Genomic DNA, 22,837 nt, shown 5'->3' on the forward strand with positions numbered 1-22,837 from the left:
AGCAAAGCTATGGAGTATGGAAAAGCAGCAAGGAGATGAACCTGGACTTACATCCAAGGAAAATAACACCTTTTGTGCCATTGACAGAGCTATTGAGTCCACATATATTCTTCATAAATGGAGGAGGACAACCAAAATTGCATACACAGAATAGCTTGGGGATACCAATGAGAGAAGCTCAACTGCCTTGAGTATTCGGGTGTTTGTATCATAGCAAATGAAATGTTCAGAGTGAAAGCATTTTTAAGGCCTGGATTGCTCTCACAAAAAGAGTGATAGTGCTTTCATTACAAACTCATCGCTCTGCACTTAGTATGTTTACACTTCCTGGTGAACTATCAGTATGGCAGTCATCCAAGGCTATTTCTTAGCCTCATTCTGGCAATCAAAAAGGTCGACTAATGCCAACAGGACGCTAAACTAGATAAAGTAAGTTCTCCAGTCTGAAAGCTAGATTAACACTTAATTCTACACCCTGAGAACTGGCCATTATACACATACTGTGTGAGGTCTTATCATTCTGGCCTTCACAAGCATAAGATATATTATACCACTAGCTTGAGGGAATTTAAACATATGCATCTTCAGCACATTCTTAGGTACAGCCAAAAGAAAAAATAAAATTCTTTGCACCAATTTATTCTCACTCAATTTATTTTCTACTTGTTAACAAGTTTTCAGGGCACTCAGAGTGATACTTCTTAACTGTATTTCCAAGTCATCAGTTCTTTGCACAAAACTTGTGGTGTCCTGCTAGTTTTCCCTGGGCACTCTCCTGCATCAGAAGAGCTGCAAGAATCACAGGGCATTCAGTAGTGGCAGCTGGGATCCAGGCTGACCACTACTGATAGTGAAAAATCAGCTCCCTTGCTGGACAGCAGCGGCTAACATCAGTCATAGCCACAGTGGGAACTGCAGTATAGAAAGGGCTCGGGTGCTTTGACATGAATCTGGGAGTTTTTAGGCTTGTGTTTATGCTTCATAAAGAGGCTGTTCTCCCCACTCATGCCACCCATAGAGTAGTATGAATAACCACTTTCATGGTTCAGATGAAAACCTCTTCATTTAACCTGTTTACGCTGTTTCACTTAGCAGGGCATACTTAAGAATTCATTTAACCAGAGACAGAATACAACACTATAGGATGGTGGCCTGGGTAGTCTTCTGAGATAAGAAATATTGGGCCTGGATCAGATCTGATACAAGACCTTCCACATGCCAGGAGAGAGTCCTAATAACAGGCTAGAGTTTAATTCTCTCATTCTCTCTGACTGAGTGAATACTTAAATAAGCCATGGAAATTAGAGCAGTATGAAAAGGAAGAATTGAGAGCTAACTACCCTTGAGTACTTTATAGGCTGGTGGTTAGGGTACTCTTTTGGGAGGTGGGAGGTATCAGAGACAAATGATTGGACACAAAAAAATTACACCCAGCTCTTACTACATATAGCAATGGTACCCAAAACTATCACACCTTGTAAAGTGAACAGACACAGACAAAGAATAGCATTCCACTAACTACTGTACTTTCAAACTAGTAAGCTCGATGGGAATTTGCATGCTAAAACCCAATATACATATTTTTTAAAATTTATAGGTAAAAGTTCTGTTAGCTTGAGACATACTTGTAAAAATGATCACTTATTTCTCCCCTCCCTCTTGCCTCACCTTAACATACATTGATACCTTCCAGGCTCAAAGCATTTTGCAATCCTGCACAAAATCAGCCACAGACTGCTGATAAGACTATTCACTATGAATACGTTCTCCAGAAACAAAGGGGTCATCAAGTTTTCATAGAAGTCTTGAAAAATAATTCAGGTGTACTCTATCCTTGTAAATCTTTAATAATAAATCTTTTAATCATAATCCCTCCATCGCTTCCTTCCTTCCTATATTACTCAAGAATTCCTTTTTATTAGAGGAATTGTATTAGAGGAATACAAGCAATAATAATTCAATGATAAAGTCCATTTTAACTTTATTTCTATGGTGTCAACCAAACAAGCCAGCATTAACACTTATGTTCATTAGAATGCAACAGATACAATATTCCAGAAAGCACAGTGAAAATTTCAACTGCCTAAATAGGAAAAAAGGCTCCCATTTAAAATCATTCATTAGAATTGAAACTAGAGAGAAGCCTATATTACGTAGGCAACAGATCTGCATTACTAGGGGCTGTTTTTTCCAGGGTGTGTGTGTGCAAGTAGGTGTATGTGAACTGTCCAGCCTGAGCACATCAGGGTCTTAAGCAGGACTTTGGGACATTACCTGGAAGTAAGTATACACACACAGTCCTCCTCTGAATGTAGGAGTCAGAGTTCAGGAGAACCCAAGTGACGGTCCCACTATACTGAGAAGATTCTCTGTGCCTGGCAAAATCAAACTCTAGATGGTCAAACAGATCTTTTCCATCCCTACTTTTGAGCTTCTGTGAGTAATGCTCAAAGCTATGGATACGGATTTAATTTATCTTCATTCTGTGCTGGGCAGTCACTATCCATTTCATTCAACATTTAAGAGCAGCCAGGTGAGCTACATCCACTTATTCTTTACTGAATTAAACTGTTGTAATGCACTATTTTGCAGGGTGCCATAAGCAATTGTTATTAATAACTGTATTTCATATGCTTACTAATAAATAAGAGGACTATCATTATCTATGCTAAAACTCTTGAAAACTTTAGCATGATGTTTATTACATTCCCTTGCAGCTCCATTTCTTTTTGGTTTTATGTACCATCCATCACTACTCCATTATGTTAGGAAGGAGTTAATGCTGTCGGACTGAAAAGGGTCTTCTTGCTTATCTAACCTAAATGTAATACATGACTCTGACATTTAACACTTTATTCCTCATCAGAATCCAACCACGTGATATGAACCTGCACTGTTAGTGACATAAAGGCTCTTGATAGAGACATATACAATGCATATACTGATCACATATATTATCATTTGTATTGCATTAGCGTCCAAAAATAAACTAAGCCCTTCCCAAGTATAAAGGAAGACAATACCTGCTATAAAGCATTCACATTTCAATGGGCCTGAATCTGCAAACACCTTAAGCAAGTGTACACAAAGCTACACAGATGACAGGAAAATTATTCACTAACATATTTTATGCATCAGACCCTAAATGACAAATCAAGAACAAGCAAGCATACAGGACAAAAGATCCTTATGCTGAGGCATACCCCTCATTCAACAGTCCTTATTTTTAAATCTCATACATGCATAATTATTTTAGTCTATTTTATAATATTATACTTTCATGTACATATACACAAATAGAAGGTGAACCCCCCACAATCGTCATGAGGCAAAAAGGCCCTCATCTTATAATTGCAAACAACAAAAATCTCACTAAAATACACTATCAATAAACTGCTGCCAAATGCACCTTGTGCTCAGCAATGGAAACCAACCATGAAATTAAGCCAACACTTAGCATGACTATAAAACACATGGCCCACACTGGCTAAACATGCTGATGGGAACCTTTTTTTTATTACAAATATCATTAAAAACACGGTTATCACACTGCACTTACAAAACTTCACATATTGAGCATCCTTGTTTTACCAAAACTTCCTATCACAAAACAACTACATATCAAAACTGTACAACTACATATATTAAACCTTTAAACAACATGCATCAATTTCCCACAAAAAACCCTTGCAGAACTCTATTTCTTTATATATAACCCCATGAAAATCAATTAACCTCCCTCTAAAAAACCCCCCTAAAAAACCTATTACCGCAGTAACCACTTGAAATTCTCCACCTCTTCTATCAGTTCTCTCTGTTGGTGCAGCGAAATTAGTGGTCCAGTCATTTTCCCTCCACTTCTCCACCTCCTCTTCTCCGATCTCTACCTTGCCCAAACTGATGTAGTATTTCAGTTCATGCAGTCCTACCTTCAAGCACTCTCTTTCAGAGAAAGCCAACCCCTTAAAACCCAGAGGTTTCCTACTTTCCAAAAATTGGTTTTAACGCTTGCTAACAGTGCCCTTAATATTGATTCCTCAGGCCCCTTTAGTATGAGCCCATACAATACCATCTTGTGTGTTAAAGACTGGCTTATTTTTGTAACACTCAAAAAATGATGTACCCCTTCCCACACAACCTTTGCATATGTACACTCCCAAAACAGATGTCCCCCCATTTCTTCATCCCTGCACCTCTCCCTTGGACACTTGGCTGTTTTCACCAAGCTCCATCCATTTTATACCTCCCGTACCAGCAAGATATTTCATATGATCAGCCATGCTAGATCAGCATGCTCTCCTCTCTGTTGTGTGGCAGGTACTTCCCTTCACGCTTTTTTCCACTTGTCCTTCTGTAAGGTGCACCACCGATGCCATCCTGTCTCTTTTTCTTACAATTGTTGTCAGCCTCTTGAAATCCTTTAAGACCTCCAGCCCCACATCTCCTATATTGTACATCCCAATAAAACTTTCCATTCTTATGCAATGAACAGAAGTTGCCACACCCATGGCTTCTTCCAAGAGCCTCCATACATTTCCCATCTTCTCAGACCTGCCAAAAATCAGCTAAAGCATGCCGCTGTCCCTTCCCCTTTTGTTGCTGCTTTACACACTGCACTTGTGTAGTTTGTGTTAACTAACAATCCTATGTCCAGCATCCCCCATTTCCCCATCTTTCTTTCCATTCTGGCTAGCCTTTTTCTTTTTGCTTTCCAAAAGAATACATATAATTCCTTTTGTACTTTCATTAACTGCCATCAAGACAGTAGAAACACAGTTCTGGTGTACAAAATCAGCAGCAGCAGCACACCTTAACTGCCATCACTTTTCCAGCAAAGGACAGTGTACTTCCCATCCACAACCATAATACTTATTGTACCTTTGCTGTCACCTTTCCCATGTTTAATTTCCTTTCCCTTCTGCTTCAGTTGTGATCCCTAAAGCTTTAATCTATCCCACCACTACTTGTAGTCCAAACTTCTCTAGGTCCCTTCAGTTTCCCACTCCCATTATAGTGCTTTTCATTTTAATTTAGCCCTAGTCACTTCACCATATTCCACTGTGTGTTTTAATACTCTTTCGATTTAGTACCTCTACTAAATCCATCCCTACCCATGGCCAGAATTTCTTGTAAAGTCCACAGGTAGTATATCTGATCCTGGAGAGTCGTCGTCTTCTTTCTTTTTTTTTTCCTTTTCTTTCTTTTTTTTTTTTTTTTACAAGTTTTTAAGCTCCTCCATTTCCTTTAAACTTATCTTTTCTTCCATCCTTCTGTATCTCCTCTTCCTCTACTTTTTCTTCAATCTCTTCCAAGAAATTCTTCATTTTTCTTTCTGTTTCCTTCTTCTGATATAGTTCATAGAATGTCCTTGTCGCTTCCAGCACCTCCTCCTGCTTTTCCCTGCAGGCCCCACCTTCTATGCGCACTGCTTTTAGTTCTTTTTTCACATTCTTCACTCTGGGCAAAAAGTATCGGGACCACTTCGTGTTCTTCCACCCACAGTGCTTGTGCTAAATATATTTTTTCTTTTCTCTTACTGAAACTACCTTTCCAGATCCTGCTTTGTCTCCTCCAGTTCCTCTCATACTTGCCTCCCTTCTGCAGATTCCTTAAGCAGCCTCTGCATCCTTCTTTGCAGCTCTCTCTATTCTTTAGTTCTTTTCCCCGCATTTCTTCAGCCTGCTTTCTTGAAAAATTATTTTGTCCTCTTTTTCACCATCATCAACCATTCTTTGGTACTCTTAAAATATTTTTTCAGTGTTTTCCACCTCTCATACTGTTTTGTGCATGCTTGACACACCTCCGCAGGTTGGTCTCAGGCAGTTGTCTTCCACATTCCCTTTCCTCTTACAGGGCTCTTACAAAGACTTACTTCCACCTTCAAGATCCACTGTTTGCTAAATACCATGCTTAAGTTTCTTTTTTTTCTTCTTATCTCTATTTCTTTGGATACAAACACAAAGTTAATTCTTGATTGCTTCTTTCTACTGGGGTCCGCTCTAGTGGACGCTTTCTCCCCTGCCCACACATTTATCAGTGACTCTTCTTACATTATTTGTGTTACCAATCTGGAAGAACTGTCTAATGTTCCAGCTCCTCCTTCCCCTGTTTTGTCAACTGCTTCTATTACACAACTGAAAACCCCCACTATTATCCGCGGTCTCCCTCCGACTGCATATACCGCTAGTTTTGTAAGCAGAGCCTTCCTCTTCTAACACTCTGGTGGTGCATATACATTTAAATTCCTAAGTCTGTTCCTCCAACTGACAGCATCATTTGTTGTAGCTTGCCACTGATGATATTTTCCACTCTGGGTTTCTGAAAAGTATTGCTACACCTGCTGCTTTGTTATAATTTGTCCCCAGCTACCAAGATGGCCCCCATTTCCACCTTTTCTCAAAGTATTTATACTCCCTCTCCTCCAATATACCACACTCTTGTAGGCAGGTTATGTCTGCTTTTACTTGTTTTAACACTGGTTCAATCTTTTCCCAACTTTTCTTTGTTAAGACAGGTTTGCTCAGTGCCTCATCTGCATATACATTTCTGGAGCATCCTAGGACTTGAGAGAACACCTGGTTCCAGTCATGAGTTAGCACTAATTTGCACATGGATCCTTTGTGGGGGTATCTGGAGTATACACACAACTGAGCAGTGCTGAGCTGTGGGGTCACCATGGAGGGCAGGGCCACGCTAATCTTATGGACTAGACTGAGAGGAGGCACAACAGAGGGATTCTGGGTAAACTGTAAGCAATGTTGTGGTTCATGGCTTGAAGTGATGTTGACTCTGGTGCAGTCCAGCCCAGTGAACTATATGGTAAATCATGAGCCTGTTGGGTTTGGGCTAAAAAGTTTACATTAGATATAAGTAGGTGTTAAAGTGTTGATCAAAAGTGTGTTTATGGAGTACCTGTGCTAAAATATGCAACAGTTGCAAAAAGGTAATATGCATCGATTCTGGATGAACTACATGTATGGGTACTATATGCAAATTGCTACAGCCATGTTTAATTTCAAGGTTATTGTTTTCAAATTTGCTCCTCACTTTCATGTGCTCAGGGAGAGCAGAGTTTGACAGTAAGGAGCGGAGGATGGGGCTGCCAGGGAAAAAACTTGGGGGAGGGGGAAACAGAGTAAAGGGGCTACTTGAATCTCAGATTTATTTTACCTGCTATAGCAGTGGGAAGGGGACAAATTCAATGCAACCTCCAGTAATTAGATTCTATACCTGGAAAATTATAGCAAATTTATACATTTTACATATATAGAATCTAATTACTGGGGGGTTATCTCATATATCAGGATTGTCTTCTATTCAATTAAATACAGTATTATAATTTCATTGCAAATCATGTCTATTTTCTGAACATCTCTACTTTTTTAGCTTCTATTTTCTAATTTTTAAAATGGCACGCTGATTTGCTTTTTTACCTCCATTATGTGCCACATGGAGATATGCTCCCCTCCGTGACCCCGACAGAACCAAGATGCCAGAGCTTTTCCAGCTGGGGCTGCCCTTACAGCACTGGTTCTCAACCTTTTTCGTACTGGGACCCATTTGCCAAGATCAATAGCTTGCCCGACCCACATCCCCTGACCCTGCTGGTGCCCGACCCACAATCCCCTGCTCCCCCGGGCCATGCTGGGGCCCCTCACTCCTGACTTGCAGTCTCCTGTCCCACCCAAGCCCTGCCAGCGGGGCCCTCTAGCTGCCCCCGATCTGCTTGGGTCAGAGTGCGAGCAGTGAGTGCTGCCCCGGTCCTGCCCCCTGAGCAGTGAGCATGGGCCCCCGTGTGCATGGGCACTGGCCCCGTGCTGATGGCCCAGGCATGCAGCTCCCTGCCACAAAGGACTGCCCGCACTCCCTTCCCTGGCTGAAGGGCCTAGCGCCTTTCCCCCCCACTCTCCTGCCCTGCCGCAGCCCCGCACCCAGCCACCTTTCCCAGCGTTGGCAGGCACACATACACTCACCCTCAGCCCTCCAGACACTCCCCTGGACCTCCAACTCCTGCTCCCCATACACTTACCTGTGTCCAGCAGCTGGGGCTGCTCCCACGACTTGGCCTCACTGTATGCTGCCCACCTGTGTCTGTACACGCAGATGCACATGCGCCCACTGCCTCCAATCGTCCCAAGCAGCCCCTTGCAGAAGGCTGCCTGCCAGCAAAGGGAAACCCGCGTTTTTGCATGTTTTTCTGGGACTTGCTCGTGACCCTTTCAAATATTCTTGAGACCCTCTTTGGGTCGCAACCCACCAGTTAAGAAACACTGTGTCAGAGTGTCACATGAGGATGTTGAAGAAGCATAGAAAGGTAGTAAATATGGTTGTATTAAAATTTCTATAGTCAACACTTCAGGGCATGTTTAGCTTATAGCTGAGCATGAACAATGAGAAATCCACATCTATGGCCTAGCCCTAGCTCCAATCATCATCTCCCAGTCCTGCCCACTACTTATCTCCCTTTTCATGGATTTATACCCCTGCAGAAACCTCCCCATAAGAAGGCAACTAATTCCCTTTTCCACAGAAGAGCTCATCTAAGAAAATTCTTTGCTTAGATTGTAAATAGTTTCAAGAGGGACCATTTTTCCATTGCATGTGCCTCACACCTACCACAGTATTCAAATCCCAGCTTTTTTTCATTTCCACTCCCGCCCCAGCAGAATTGCATAAGTCCCTTCTGGCAAAACAGCCAGCAGTATATCTAGTTGGCCCTTCATTTGGCATATGTAAGCATCCCTGATAGTAGTAACTCAATGCACTTTCAGCATTCAACAGGTGTGTCTGAGGTTCAAGACATGACAAATGTATCTAATTATGCAAACAAGACCAAAGCCTGGAGTTCAAAGTAAAGATAGTGCAAACTTTCTGAGTGGATGCAGGGAGGGAAAGGCAAAGCCATTCCATGTCTGAGCTCCAGAGGCATTTCACCGACCAATTGGATACTCAGTGTCAGTGGACCTCCCACTGCAACTAGGAGTGAAAGGTCACAGCAGTAAACAGATCAGGACTGATTCAGCCTCATGCTAAATGTGCCGATTTAAAATCTGTGCGACATGTTTATAGGAAAGAATAAACAAATGGCATAGAGACAGAGTGAAACAGTACCAGTGGGGTCTAGCAGTGACCTGACTCTGATCTCTCCTGTGCTCCTATTTCAGATGCGCCGCACCATACCGGGTGACAACACTTTCTTGTCCAGCAGCTTTTAAAAGAATGGAAGATGTAAGTAGATAGGACAAAGCCAAGTGCAATTAGGAAAATAAAATCCATTCTAGAAAACATTGTATGTTTCTGATAAAGGAGTAGCAGGTTTCCATCTTACTAAGAAAACATGGTGTTCCATTTACTCACAGGGAGGGAAAGGAACAAGAAAAACGCTGTGTCCATGGCTGGAACTGACAGCTTTGAAGAAGTGAGTCTAAATTACACTGAGAGCTTGCCCATGAATGAAATGGTGCCTGGATTGCACATTCCCTGAAAACAAGAATATCCTCAGTGGGACATGTGTTGCAGAAGTAAGAGGGCAACTGAAACTACCAGTCACAAACTCGTTTGTAAATACTTATGTGGCTGTTTTGATGAATGATAAAAGAAGCTTTTAAATCTGTGATTATATAGTCTTCACTGCTTCCATATAATCAGGAAACTAGACTGATTATGGCAACTACAGTATTTGGCCAAAGCAGTTTTTGTTCCCAAAACAAATAACCTTTATTGCAAAAAAAAAGTTTTGATTAAAAGAATTTTGCAATGCAAAATTGAAAATGAACAGTAAATAAAATACATTGCAGCCTATTTTCTTTTTTGAATTACATTTCAAAGGTAACCATAGTGCTATATCATGTATTGGAATCTTACAACAACTTAAAAAAACAGAAATGTTTGCCCAGGCTGTGACTAAGAAATAGACTCTTGGCCAAAACATGTTGAGTAGAGACTTGCCAGCAGATAGTTGGGATAGGTTTCCTTCCTCCCCAACTCCTCAACAATCATGGAGCCTGAAAAAGTTTACAAGAACACTTTTATCCATGTCAATCTGCACTATTTTTAATATTTTCCTTCCAAATCTAAGTCCACTAAGAGAATCCAAAGTAGTGTGCAACTTCACAAGAGCAAGAAGCCACTCTATCTACTGGGTATCTTTACCAGTGCTGCAGTAGGCTTCTTCCTGTAGGTTATTTCAGGAGTCCAAGCAGAAACATGGCAGACTTCTAAAGATGTGAAGATGAACCTGGTGAATCCCTTTTTAATTCAGACCCACCACTTTTCCCAAGCAGACATTACTTCTGCTTCAGGTTAAAATTATTAGCAGGAACACCAACATTCCTCCTTAAACCACCACAAACTACTCTTCAGAAACCATTTGAAAGCAGGAAAATTCTTTTTCACTACTCCTTACCCCAACTGGCCGTTGGAAAAGTTACGACAAAAAAAAGTTCCCATACAGCTCCAAAGCAAGAATATTTTCTCCATATTGTCTCCCCTCCCCTCTCCTATGAACCTGAAAAACAAGACTTCACATGATAAGGTGACTAAGTCACCCTTGGAACATTTTACACAGATCTTGGAAAATAAAGGACTTAAAAGAAAAAACCCAACCAAAAATGTATATACATGTATTTTTATAGCCTAGCACAAGCAAACTGAAGGATTGGCTTCCTTGTCTTGAGGAAGCAGAGGCTGAGTGCTAAGGAATATATATATATATATATATATATATATACATATACATATATATACATACATACACACACACACACACACACGCACACTGTAAATTTTTTATATACATATATATAAAATATTTTACATATATTTCATTATATATCATATATCACATGATATATAATATATAACATGATAATGTAACTAATATACTATATAATATACTATATAGTATATTATATATCATATATATTAGAATATACATTTATATAAATATGTAATATAAAATATATATATTTAAACCCAAAAGCTTGCTAAGAATTTTTTTTTCCAACTGTTTAAGTTGGTCTAATAAAAGATATCAGATTCACCCAAAGAACCTTGTTTGCCTATATCCTCAGGCCAACACGGCTAGAACCTACAGCCCTGTAAGAAATATATATACACACACTAAAAAATTACCTGAGGAATCTAGCTGTAAGCATTCTCTTTTTTGTCAAATTGTAAGGCAAAGGAGACAACGATCTCATTAAAAAAACTGTAAAGCTTCATACTGGGATTTTTGAGTCGAAGCAAGGTCTTCCATTATGTAAAACAAGGTCTTCCTTTATGTATTAGCTGCACTTCGAGAGAGTGAAGCTATCTTCCGGGTCATGCATGAAGGCACATTTTCAAATGTAGCTATTCCTAATCAGTTGTGGTTCAAATGTTAAGGGCTGATTTTCAAATATGCTGAGCACTAACAAGAACAACATTATGTTTTGGGGGTTGCAGTGTGTCAGGAATGTTTTCTAGTGTTTTGTCGTATATGGCATGTGTGGTCTCACTGCAAAGCCAATGTTATTCTGCATGCATTTATGATACTGCATAGATTATATTATCACTGTATAGATTATGTTATGCTGTATGCTCTATGTATATCATTACAATTTTGTATACGGTTCAGCCAAGGGACTGAGGGAAGCATCATCCCTCCCAGACACAGGCAAAAGGAAACATCATTGAGTTGGGCATCCCAAGGCACTGTCTGTCTGTAATGGAGAAATCAGCTCCCGATAGCAAAGGCATCTGAGAGGAATGGTCAACTAGGCATTTTGGACAACGGGGTGAAAAGCAACCTGTTTAAATTTGCTGATGATACCAAAATTTGGGGTGAGGTGGGCACGCTAGTAGGGAGGGAAAGACTGCAGCAAGACCTGGATAGGTTGCAGGGGTGAGCTAACAAAAACAGGATGCGTTTCAATACTGACAAGTGCAGGGTGCTGCACTTGGGCAGTAGTAACCAGCAGCACACTTATAAGATGGGAAACTCCCTTCTTGAGAGCACAGAGGTAGAAAGGGATCTTGGAGTCATTAATGACTCCAAGATGAACATGGGCTGACAATGCGAGGTCACGGTCGGCAGGGCTAACCGGACCTTATCGTGCATCCACAGGTGCATCTCAAGTAGGTCCAAGGAGGTGATCCTCCCCCTCTACGCAACACTGGTCAGGCCACAGCTGGAGTACTGTGTCCAGTTCTGGGCACCACACTTCAAGAGGGAGTGGACAGCATTGAGAGGGTCCAGAGGTGGGCCACCCGCATGATCTGGGGACAGTAGGGCAGACCCTACAATGAGAGGCTACGGGACCTGAACTTGTTCAGCCTTCACAAGAGAAGGCTGAGGGGGGACCTGGTGAACGTCTATAAACTCACTAGGGGGGACCAGAAGGGTTTGGAAGAGACCTTGTTTCCCCTAGCACCCCCCGGGATAACACGGAATAACGGCCACAAGTTGTTGCAGAGTAGGTTTAGATTAGACATCCGTAGGAACTACTTCACAGTTAGGGTGGCTAGGATATGGAACCAACTTCCAAGGGAAGTGGTGCTGGCTCCTACCTTGGGGGTCTTTAAGAACAGGCTTGATGCCTACCTGGCTGGGGTCATTTGAGCCCAATTTTCCAGGCAGGGGGTCGGACTTGAAGATCTACAAGGTCCCTTCCGACCTTACTTCTATGATTCTGTGAATGACTGCTGCGGAAAGGGTGGTTTCTGGGCAAATGATACTCCAGCCTACTTCTCTCCATGGAGAGGAGGGGACCTTTCATTTCTTCTCAGCCCAAAAGTGGGGCCGGGGAGGGGAAGGGGAAGGGGTCCTAGAGCTGACAGAAATGTCTTCGCTGTGTCTGCAGGTCCGGTAGAAGGACAGAGGAGTGGCAGCACAGTGGCAAGAAGCTCAGGGCACTGGGGGTCCCCTGCGGACAGGTTTGTGACATGCATGGAATTAAACTGTAGGAGATGAGGGGTTGTGTACTGAAAATTAGGATAAGAATTTTCCATTGCAATCAGCACAAGGATGTAAGACCTCTGTTATGCAGGCTAGGCATAGGAAACTGAACCTTTTCAAGAACAATTATGTATTGCCGCCCACCTTGCTGGGGTCATCTTACCCCAGTGGTCTTTCCTGTCCAAGTGCAGGGGGGCTGGACCTGATGGTCTTGTAAGGTCCCTTCCAGCCTCTAATATCTATGAATTGATGAATCTATCAATTGTGATTTCACCACTGCTGTGACAGAGGAGATAAAGGATTTTTTTTCAACCTAGTTACACATTTCTATAAGAAATTATGTTATATGTTATTGTCAGATGCATTTAAACTGCAGCAGATCAAAATAAATAGCACACTCAAATTTTACTTGTCAAAAGTTATGAAGCTGTGGCAATTTTTTATCTAGAAAATAAAAGGCAACAAAGTTTTCTAGGAAAATGCAGGTGCTGTCTACTTCTCAAAGAGTGATTCCTATCCCCCTTATAAACAAAGGCTTTCTTTAACTTTTGTTATACGCACACAGCCACAATGCACAACCCTCATCACTCATACTGGAACTTAGTCATGTGAGTAGCTGCACTAAAAGCAATCGTAAGTAGAAAAAACAGACTTTTCTCTCAGGATTGACGAATCAGCTTCATTTATATATAAACTGCCAAGTCTTAAACAATGGAAGTTTCATCATCTTGGACTTTATGTTGCAATGTCAGATCCTGTAACTAGGCAATCCATATTACCATACAAGATATCATACCAGCTACTAATTTGTATTGCTCATCACTAGCAAAATGGTGCAAAAATATTGATCTAGTTTTACTTCTCAAAAGTAGAAAGGCAAATGTACAGAAAATTGTTCCAAGAATGCAAGAAAACAAAAAGTAAGCAAATAATCTGTGTATAGAAACAGTGTTAAATATTTGCACTTGGTTATGTTTTTCCTACTACCTGAAAATGATAAATAGTCTTCTACTCTTACATCATCTATATTGAAAGGCTTTGATTTATCCAGTAATGGCAAGCTAAATTGGAATGGCAGCTGAAAACGATTCAAACTTTTCTTTTTCTAATGTCAGCAGAAATAAAAGTAACCACCCTTAACCATTTGGGGAAAACACATCACACCACCTTGTATGTCTCATCAATCTAACCGCAAAAAAATCTTTTCCAGCTGGAACTAAGTGATTTATACAACTCAAAAATCACAAATAGTTTTAGGATGACCAAAATCTGTATTGACCTTCCCAAAATTGCTTGCATCCAATTAAACAACCCATTCTTCAAGATGAGAATTCCTTTCACAAACACTGGCAGGAGTTCTCCATCCTTTATCCATTGCCCATGAATCTTTCATGTTATTACTTCTTCTAGAAGAAATCATTATATTAATAAATCTGAATTCTGCCTTTCAACAGAGTCCATTTAATACAAGCTGTTATATGCCAGTTGCAAACCTAGTTTAAGGTGGTTTCATAGCCCGACATTCTCTTTTCCCTCGTGTTCCAGCAGAAACCTGAATCTAAGTTTATTTCTTTAAGATTATACATTCTGCTATAAACATAAAGATTTTCCCACCAAAAAGAATTATGTTCTAATTATGTTGTAATTAGAAGCAAGTGTGTCATATTCCCAATCAGGAACTGCCATTGAAGGTCAGGAATTGCATTGTTGTGCAAGGCAGAAAAAACCCCACCACTTTCAGTTTATTCCTGCTTGGCTTTCTGATTTAACACATTCAACAGGATCCACACACTGTGTAGTCTGGGGTTTTGCACAAACATCATGCCACACCGCATCAGATGAAACCCGCTTTTCAATTCCAATAACCGCATTAGAGAACCCAATTAAAAATTCCTTTGACACTGTTAAAATGTAGCATCTTGGACAGCATAAACACAATCATGTTTTAATCTAGTTCCTGAGTCAGACAGCTGCTCTGGATTTTCCAAAGCTGTAGTCTAATTCAAGGGCCCTGTTAAAACACAATTCACTTCTGTCTACATTGCATGACCAAACAGCGCTGGGCAACTTATCTACTGAAATCAGCTCCTTCCTCCACTCCTTTTGCAATGCAGGAATAACCTTTTATAATGCTCTCATTGCTCTACAGCAGAGGGGGTCAACCTTTCTGACAGGTGTGCCACAAGTTAAGCCCTTTCCCTTCCCTGAGTACTGCTCTGATTGATTGCAGAGGTGTCACTGATAGTTTGTGCTGTTGGACACTGGAATGGAAGCAGGGGGCTCAAGTCTCTAGCCAAGTGGAGTGGAGTGGGGACAAGATGCTACTGTAGGAGAGATGTCACCACCAAGATTCAGTTAAACCCTTCTCTGGCCCTGCAAATGTTTTAATGGTGACTGCAGATCCAAAGCCCTCAATCAGCAGTGGCTGGGTTAAACTGGCTCTGGGCAGTGAAATCTCCTCTCCGGCACACTCCCAACCCCCATGCTATGCAGCTGAAGCCTTGAGTACCCCCCCCACAATTTCCATTCCAGCGCCTCTTTTTACTTAGTACTTGAGGCTTGCATGCCACATTGTGTCACATGTGACATATGTGCCGGGGGTGGCAACCTGTGCTCTACAGCTATTATTACTCTTTTCCCTTGACAAACTCATTTCAAAAGAAATTGCCCTTTCGTTTTATTCAATAAGAACTATTAGTATAAAACACATAGGTGGAAGCTTTTAACATTAAAGAAGTTTCCATACTACCAATTTCACTTGCCCCAATTCAAATATTTGTTTTATTTTTCTATTTCTGAATTGGAAAAACAGTATAGTTTACCTCCCCTCAAAAACAGGCGCACACATAAAACCTTGAATGCAGTCTTATCATTTGTAGCCACTGTATTTACACTGAGACCAGTAATAAACAATCACCGATGACAGACTTGTGTACATAAGCTCTAATTATTGTGCTAGAAAACCACATAACAATCACCTTAATTATAATAAGAGGGAAAATGGTTTGTTCCATGGGTGATGTAATTGGATAAAGTTCAGTTTCTGTCAAAATTGCATATGGATACAACTAATCATGCATTTGTGCTAGCATATCACACGCATAATTGCTTGGAAAACCTCTGAAAAGCAGAAATCCAAGGGTTAAGAAGGGAAACAGAGGTTTTTACCTTGTGTGGTTTGCTGGAAGATTTTGTTCAGATCTAAGGAGGAGGCTCTGGAATGTGACTTCTGTGGCCTTGGTGGGGGAGTAGGGGGCTCTTCTCCCTTTTTCATGGCATCTTCAATAGATGTGCTAGAATACGACCTAAAGGGAAAAAAAAAATAGTAAAGAAAAATAAAGTCTTTAACTTTTAAACAAATATAGTAACTATTGATCAGTGTTGCACTTTACAGTGGGAAACTCCTCCACCACGGGTGGCAAGTATAGTGTTTGATAGCTAAGACTGAGGATATTATTGCTCTAGGTCTAGGGAGTGAAAGGATGACTTTTCAACCCACAGAACTAGTATGCCACATGTGTTCTAGCTTCAGGCTTCTCATCCTTAGCTCAGGGGGTCACATCACCTTAGCCAACAAAATAATTATAGCAACTAAGATGAATGAACATGAATCTTCTCTTTATGCTTTCTGTCCCTCACCTTCTTTATAAACTAACATGGTGGGCTCCAGCTGTCACCAGGAGTACATTAACATGTTGTCTTTCTTTTAAAGCATTTTTACTCATTTTTATTTCTTACAATATGGCTGCATCCCACCAAGCACATTAAGAATACAGAAACGTACTCAAAGCATTGCATTGGCTGTCATATAAATCATAATGCTTCAAATACCAGGTATTGCAAAGGGGAGTCTCTTTCAGCCTTGGGTTATGAAAGATTCTGGCAGCATAATCCAATACATGGTACTGCTGGCAATGTAAAGTCCACATAATGGGTCTTTGACAGTGTAAGGTGCCCACCTGCAAGTCCAGTTCCTGGTTTGGTAGCAGCAGCTGAGCATACCTGGACCAAAAGAAGCCCTATTAGTACACCCACCAAATATCCCTGCTGTGGTAGTGAAAGAGGTGGGGCACAAATGAACCTCTGGTAGAAATTAAGGCTGCCAGTTTCTTGATTCAGGGCAGCATCAGAAAAGCTGCCTGCTCTCCTCCTCTCAGATATATTGCTCTTGGGGCTCACTGGGGAGGAACAATCTTCAGGCCCCTGAGTATGCAAGCCTGACTCAAGTCCACGGTCTTTCTGCCCTACACAGGTGGCTGTAGACATACCCCAAACTGAGGTTTCCAGGTTTGAATTATATTACATCTTTTGGTCAACTATCTTCATTTGTTGGTAACCTGGAGGCCCAAACTGCTAATTCAATAGCAGGCTATCACGGCAAGACTTTTTGAAATTCTTTGAACATGTCTTAAATTCTCTGTTCACATTCACCCCTCACAGTTATCCACTTTCAATTCATGATACTGCCTATGTGTTATGCAGTGCACTTTCCAGACAGCTGTAGCAAGTTTGATTTTGCTGAGCAGAGTCCAATATTTTTCTGCTGTTTTCTTCAGCAAGGCTCTAGGCTTTGCACAAATCAGTACTGACAACATGAGGTGTTACACTTTCTGTGATACATTATTCATGATAAGCAAGACCTAATTAAAAAACATTAAAGTAATACAACCCCCACCCACCTCCAAACCACCCAATGATAGGAAAAGGGACCAGCTTTTGCCAAATCGTTAGAAGACAACTCTTTAACAGACTGGACATTGGCAATGTTAATCTTGTATTTCTGAGGTAGCCAATAAAAATATGAATGGGAGCCAAACTTATTTCAGTCTTTACAAGTAACCTGATACATTTCCTGCTGTTTAATTTCTCACTCTGGTAAGATTTTTTTTTTAATCCACCAGCCCTAATTCATTTAAGACCTGACTCAACCCCCTTTGAAGCCCTGGAAAAGTTCCCACTATGGGCTTTGGATCAAAACTTTATGGTTTTATCTTTCAAACACATATCCTTCACAGACTGAAAGGTGAGATGCACTGAAAAAATATGTATTGTAATAAAGTCATGCTGTAAAGAAGCCATAAAAGTAACAACTAGGAGGCAAAAATGTCCCTCTCTTGGCAGTGTTAAATTAGTGTACAATGGCAGACACCAGGGATTGAACTGAGGCCTTCAAGAGTTAAAAGCCTGAACCACTGTGCTTTGTTCTGAAGATCAAGGCTCCCCAGCTGACAGCTCTAAGAGACTCTCAACCTCTGTCAACCTATGCGGGGAGGAGGAAGAAAGAGACACAACACATACCGAGTGTCCTGTAGATTACACCACGCATGCAGCAGCAGTGCCAAGGGCCTCGTACAGATGTTCAGTTTCTCCTGGGAGAGTCACTGCTCTCCCAGGTTAAAACCATGAGTGTGCAGATGTGCAGGCTTTTTCTCCTAAGGTAAAAATGGCCACTCCAGGAGAAAAATAACCTGGGAACAACCAACGTTAAATCACTCCCAGGACAGTTTCTCCTTGAAGACTGAATGTCTGTACATGCCATAGCTTCTCTTAAAAGAGAATACAGTCCTTCAGCATCCCCCCCGGATAGATATATGTGTTGCTCACTGGACTCTGCTGCTCCAAAACACTCCCCACACTGTGCTGCAGGGAAACAGGATGACCATGGGCAGTCTGGGTCAGCCACTCAGGTTTCCCTGTGCACTGCTGCAATCTGTCTTTGTGAGCTGTACATCTCCAGCCCAGCCCAGCCCAGCCCAGCCCACCACCCTGCTCCTACACACTCCATGATAAAAAATCCCACTGTGCCTATAATGCAGTAATTCTATGATGTGTCTAAGCAGATACTTAGATAACACCAACAAACTGAGTATTTTAAAGGCTGGAGGGCTAAGATAATAACAGATCTCCAACAGCAAGACTGACTGATAAGCTTTCACAGCACAAAACACTAACCTCATAGCCCTTCCTCCTAAGGATGCTTTACCAGTTTTTTTACAGTTATCCAAAGGGAATGTTTTACTTTATTTTCTTCTATTCACTTAACAATTCTAGTAGAATATTTCTACATACTCCTTCCCTACTCAGTATTTTTTTTCAACCCTGACCTTTTGTCCCACATACAGCAGAGCTTAGAGTACCACTGTATTGCTTTGCTGTAGAAGTCCCATTAAATTCCCCTTAGGGAGTTAACTACACAATGTCTGCTACAGAGAAATCTGTTTACAGGATGTAAGAGGAACCCCCGAAACAAATACTGAACAAGCAACCATATAATTTTGTCGTCTGTAGCCTTCACTTGAATTTCAACGTTTTTTGGGTTTTTTTAGTTTCTCCCTTTCTTTGGCTAATCTCTCCTACGGACAGAATTTTTTTAATGTCTGATTAATTATATGATTTTGTAAGAAGGAAAATCATGGGCGTTTATACACGTGTTTTGGGGGGAAGGGGAGTCTCATGTATCAGCATCCCCACACTTCAAAATCACAGCGCGGGTGCTTTAAACTCACTGAATAAACTTTAGTTAAAGCACCCTCACCGCCATTTTGAATTGTGAAAACGCAGATAAACAAGACGCTGGAGGCTCCTGTAATTACACTGTGTCAGAGCAGCCTCAGTGTTTGTGTATAGGTGCCCCATGATTACGTACCTATAACCTTACAAAAAGAAATTAAATACTGACACAGTTAACCTGACTAGCTCAAAGATACGTGAGTATACAAAAATGTTAAATAGCTAAAACAATTTTTAACTCAGTTACACATAACATGGGCCTCCGTTTTTCTTTCCTTTGATATCTGCCTTAGAAGCTTTCATTTTTAGTATTCCATACAAATCTTCCCACAACTTGCCAATGGGCACTGTTTAGAGTGGGCTATTACTTCCATTCACAGGGCAGATCCACCTAGTCATACCTGACAGCATTACCATTATTTACATTGTCTAGATAGTGCAGTGTGGGGATTCATAGGTAGCATACAAGTGTCAGCTAGGTGAAGTCTTGAGATTGATCACAAAACAGGATGGTGACATCTCTATGACACTAATCTGGTCTACTCTTCCAGCACAATTAATAAAATGCACTTGTGTTTAACTAAACTAATGAAGAAGATAAATCAGATGGGAGGGTTTTTGTGTCAGAAATAGAAACAAAAGCAGTACCTGGATCTGGGTCTTGCTTTGAGAGTGTTCGTTTCATGAGCAACTGAAACAAAAGTTTATTTGTTAAAATATATCTGAAAAAAGGAGAAATGTTTTTTATCTACAGCATCAGGGTTAGTTTAGAATTCAGTATTACAGACATGTAGATCTGAGTGTAAGGCACTCACCTTCACACACCAATGCTTTCACTTCCCCCTTCCTAAGGTGGCTGGGTAGGTGGGTGGGTGGTAAGAATGCTTTAAAAGCCCAGATCAAGTCAGACCTTCATCCCATTTATTTAAATATAGGAGTGTAGGAACTGCCAGGTTAGGTCAGACCAGGAGCTCAAATGTACTTCAGTGTTCAGGATACAATAGTACCAATGCTAGGCACTTCAAAGGAAGGAACAAGAAACCATATAGTGGAACTACATTGGATTAATCTCCCCATAGAGAAAGTGTCTTCAGGACATTTAAATACGAGATCACACCCCTTCGAAATATTTTACCCCAGCCAATGTAAGTGTGGACTCATTAGCCATATCTCTTTCTCTCTTTTTTAAAATGCAACTAGAACAAACAAATCCAATTCTTAGCTTCTATCATCTCCTGCAGTAATACATTGCAAAGGTTAATAATTGTTTTAAAAGTATACAATTCATTAGTTTTTAGTTTGTTGTTTTCAGTTTATCTGAATGCTCTCCATTTTTGTTTCTATAAGAAAGGGAAAAATAACAACGCTTGATTTATTTTTGCTGAGCCATTCTTTTATTTCTTCCTATTAGCTTCCTCTTCCAACTCAAATAATGTTGAGGAAATGTAACTTAGTGATTGCTTTCAAATCCAGTTCCCTGAAAGAGGAATTATACCAGTATAAAAAATCTTAAAAGTCTCTTAAAAGTGAGCCCTTACTTTTTATTATTATTTTATTAGCTTAGACTACTAAGGAAAAGCCCACGGGGATGGGAGCAGAAAGATCCTCAGCATGCTTTTTGTTTCCTTGAGATGCTTACCCTTACAATGCTAGCAGTTTTGCCAACAGTTAGTTACCAGATAGTGATATCTGCAATTACCACAGATCTTCTTATATACAGAACAGTATATATCCAGGCTTGTAGTTGGCAAACATTGACTTTGTAATAGCTTGAATTGTACCATTGTATAGATATATCAGGTAGGAGGCTTACAGGCACGCAGAGCACATGAAGCAGCAAATACCCTAAAGCAGATACAGAGCTATTCACATTTTCAGGATAAAAGATGCTGTCTGCTTGGGTCACACACTCTTAGAAGATATGCAAATGCAGCTGGCAGTGATTAACAGTAAGAAAAAGTATTTATAAACAAATCTCTCAGAAGATTACTGTCACCACAAACTGACTTGAAGACCTTCTGGATACCCATGTAGTCAAATCTTACTAACAACTAGTGGAAAAGAGAAGAGGAATTATCATTAAAAATGTACGCTACTGATAATCCCCTTTTGTAGGTGTCAAACACCCACAGAATATAGACTTTATTATCTGCTTCCTTGTGGTCAAATGACCCAATTTTGTCAATACGGAAATTGCTGTTTATGAAATCATATGAACATTTTTGAATATCTTCTAGAAATAGAAACATTTCCTATCTATCATTCTAAGCCCTGTTTAAGAATCTTTTCTTATCCCTTTTTCTGTTAATAAAAGAATTTTGGTTGTGTTTCTTCAGAAAACCTCACAAAACTACATGAAAAAGTGACAAACTCTTCTGATGAAGTTTCCTGAGATGAACAGCAGAATATGCAAGGAAGATAGAATCCATATTTCAAATGATTTATATATTGAATAAAAGAATTACAACAATGTAACATCATGATCTAAGCAACTGAAAGTTAGGAATTCCAAAGGTAGGATTCTATGACACCTCAACTTTGGGATTAACAATTTAATCAGTTACATTTTCTTAAAATAGACAATACATGGTCTATACAAGCATTGGCTGCAGACCTCCAGAAAGTGTGCCAATAGTTTGGTCCACTTCCTCAATGAAATACATACATATACATCTGATATTCACCCATATCTCACACACACACACACACACACACACAAATGTCATTATGAAATTACCAATTAAATTTATTTGAACCCTGTCAGTACATGCATATTTCTGCTGCAACAGATTAATATAAATAAGGTTCTGGAAACTGATAAAAAATAAAACTATTTAAGTAATTATTTTGCTCCTTCCTTCCTTTGAATCATAGAAAATTAAGGTTGGAAGGGACCTCAGCGGGTCATCTAGTCCAACCCCATGCTCAAAGTAGGACCATCCCCACTATATCATTTCAGCCAGGGCTGCGTTGAGCTGGGCTTTAAAAACCTCCAAAGATGGAGATTCCACCACCTCTAAAAGTAACCTGTTCCAGTGCTTTACCACCCTCCTAATGAGAAAGTTCTTCCAACCTAGACCTCCTTTGTTGCAGCTTGAGACCATTGCTCCTTGTTCTGCCATCTGCCACCAGTGAAAACAGTTTAGCTCCATCCTCTTTGGAACCAACCTGCAGGTAGTTGAAGGCTGCTAACAAATCCCCTCTCAGTCTTCTTTTCTCCAGACTAAATAAATCCAGTTCCCTCAGCCTCTCCTTAGAAGTCATGTGCCCTCAAACCATTTTTGTTGCCCTCTGCTAGGCCCTCTCCAATTTGTTCATATCCTTTTTATAGTGGGGGGCCAAAAATTGGACACAATACTTCCAGATGTGGCCTCACCAGTGCAGAATAGG

At 40.6% G+C, this 22,837-nt stretch overlaps 1 protein-coding gene across 13 annotated transcripts in view; it reads right to left on the reverse strand.

The window, feature by feature from the left end:
• REPS2 (RALBP1 associated Eps domain containing 2) overlaps positions 1–22,837 on the reverse strand; it is a 149,936-nt gene that overhangs the window by 38,502 nt on the left and 88,597 nt on the right. For all 13 annotated transcript variants that reach the window (XM_019495047.2, XM_019495048.2, XM_019495046.1 and 10 more), the window contains 2 exons: positions 20,096–20,138; positions 16,106–16,242 (listed from right to left, as the gene is read on the reverse strand). In XM_019495047.2, coding sequence (XP_019350592.1) covers positions 16,106–16,242; positions 20,096–20,138 — 180 coding nt within the window. The remainder of the gene's footprint in view (positions 1–16,105; positions 16,243–20,095; positions 20,139–22,837) is intronic.

This window comes from Alligator mississippiensis, chromosome 1, assembly GCF_030867095.1.
Source record: "Alligator mississippiensis isolate rAllMis1 chromosome 1, rAllMis1, whole genome shotgun sequence".
In the NCBI taxonomy this organism is placed as follows: domain Eukaryota; kingdom Metazoa; phylum Chordata; order Crocodylia; family Alligatoridae; genus Alligator; species Alligator mississippiensis.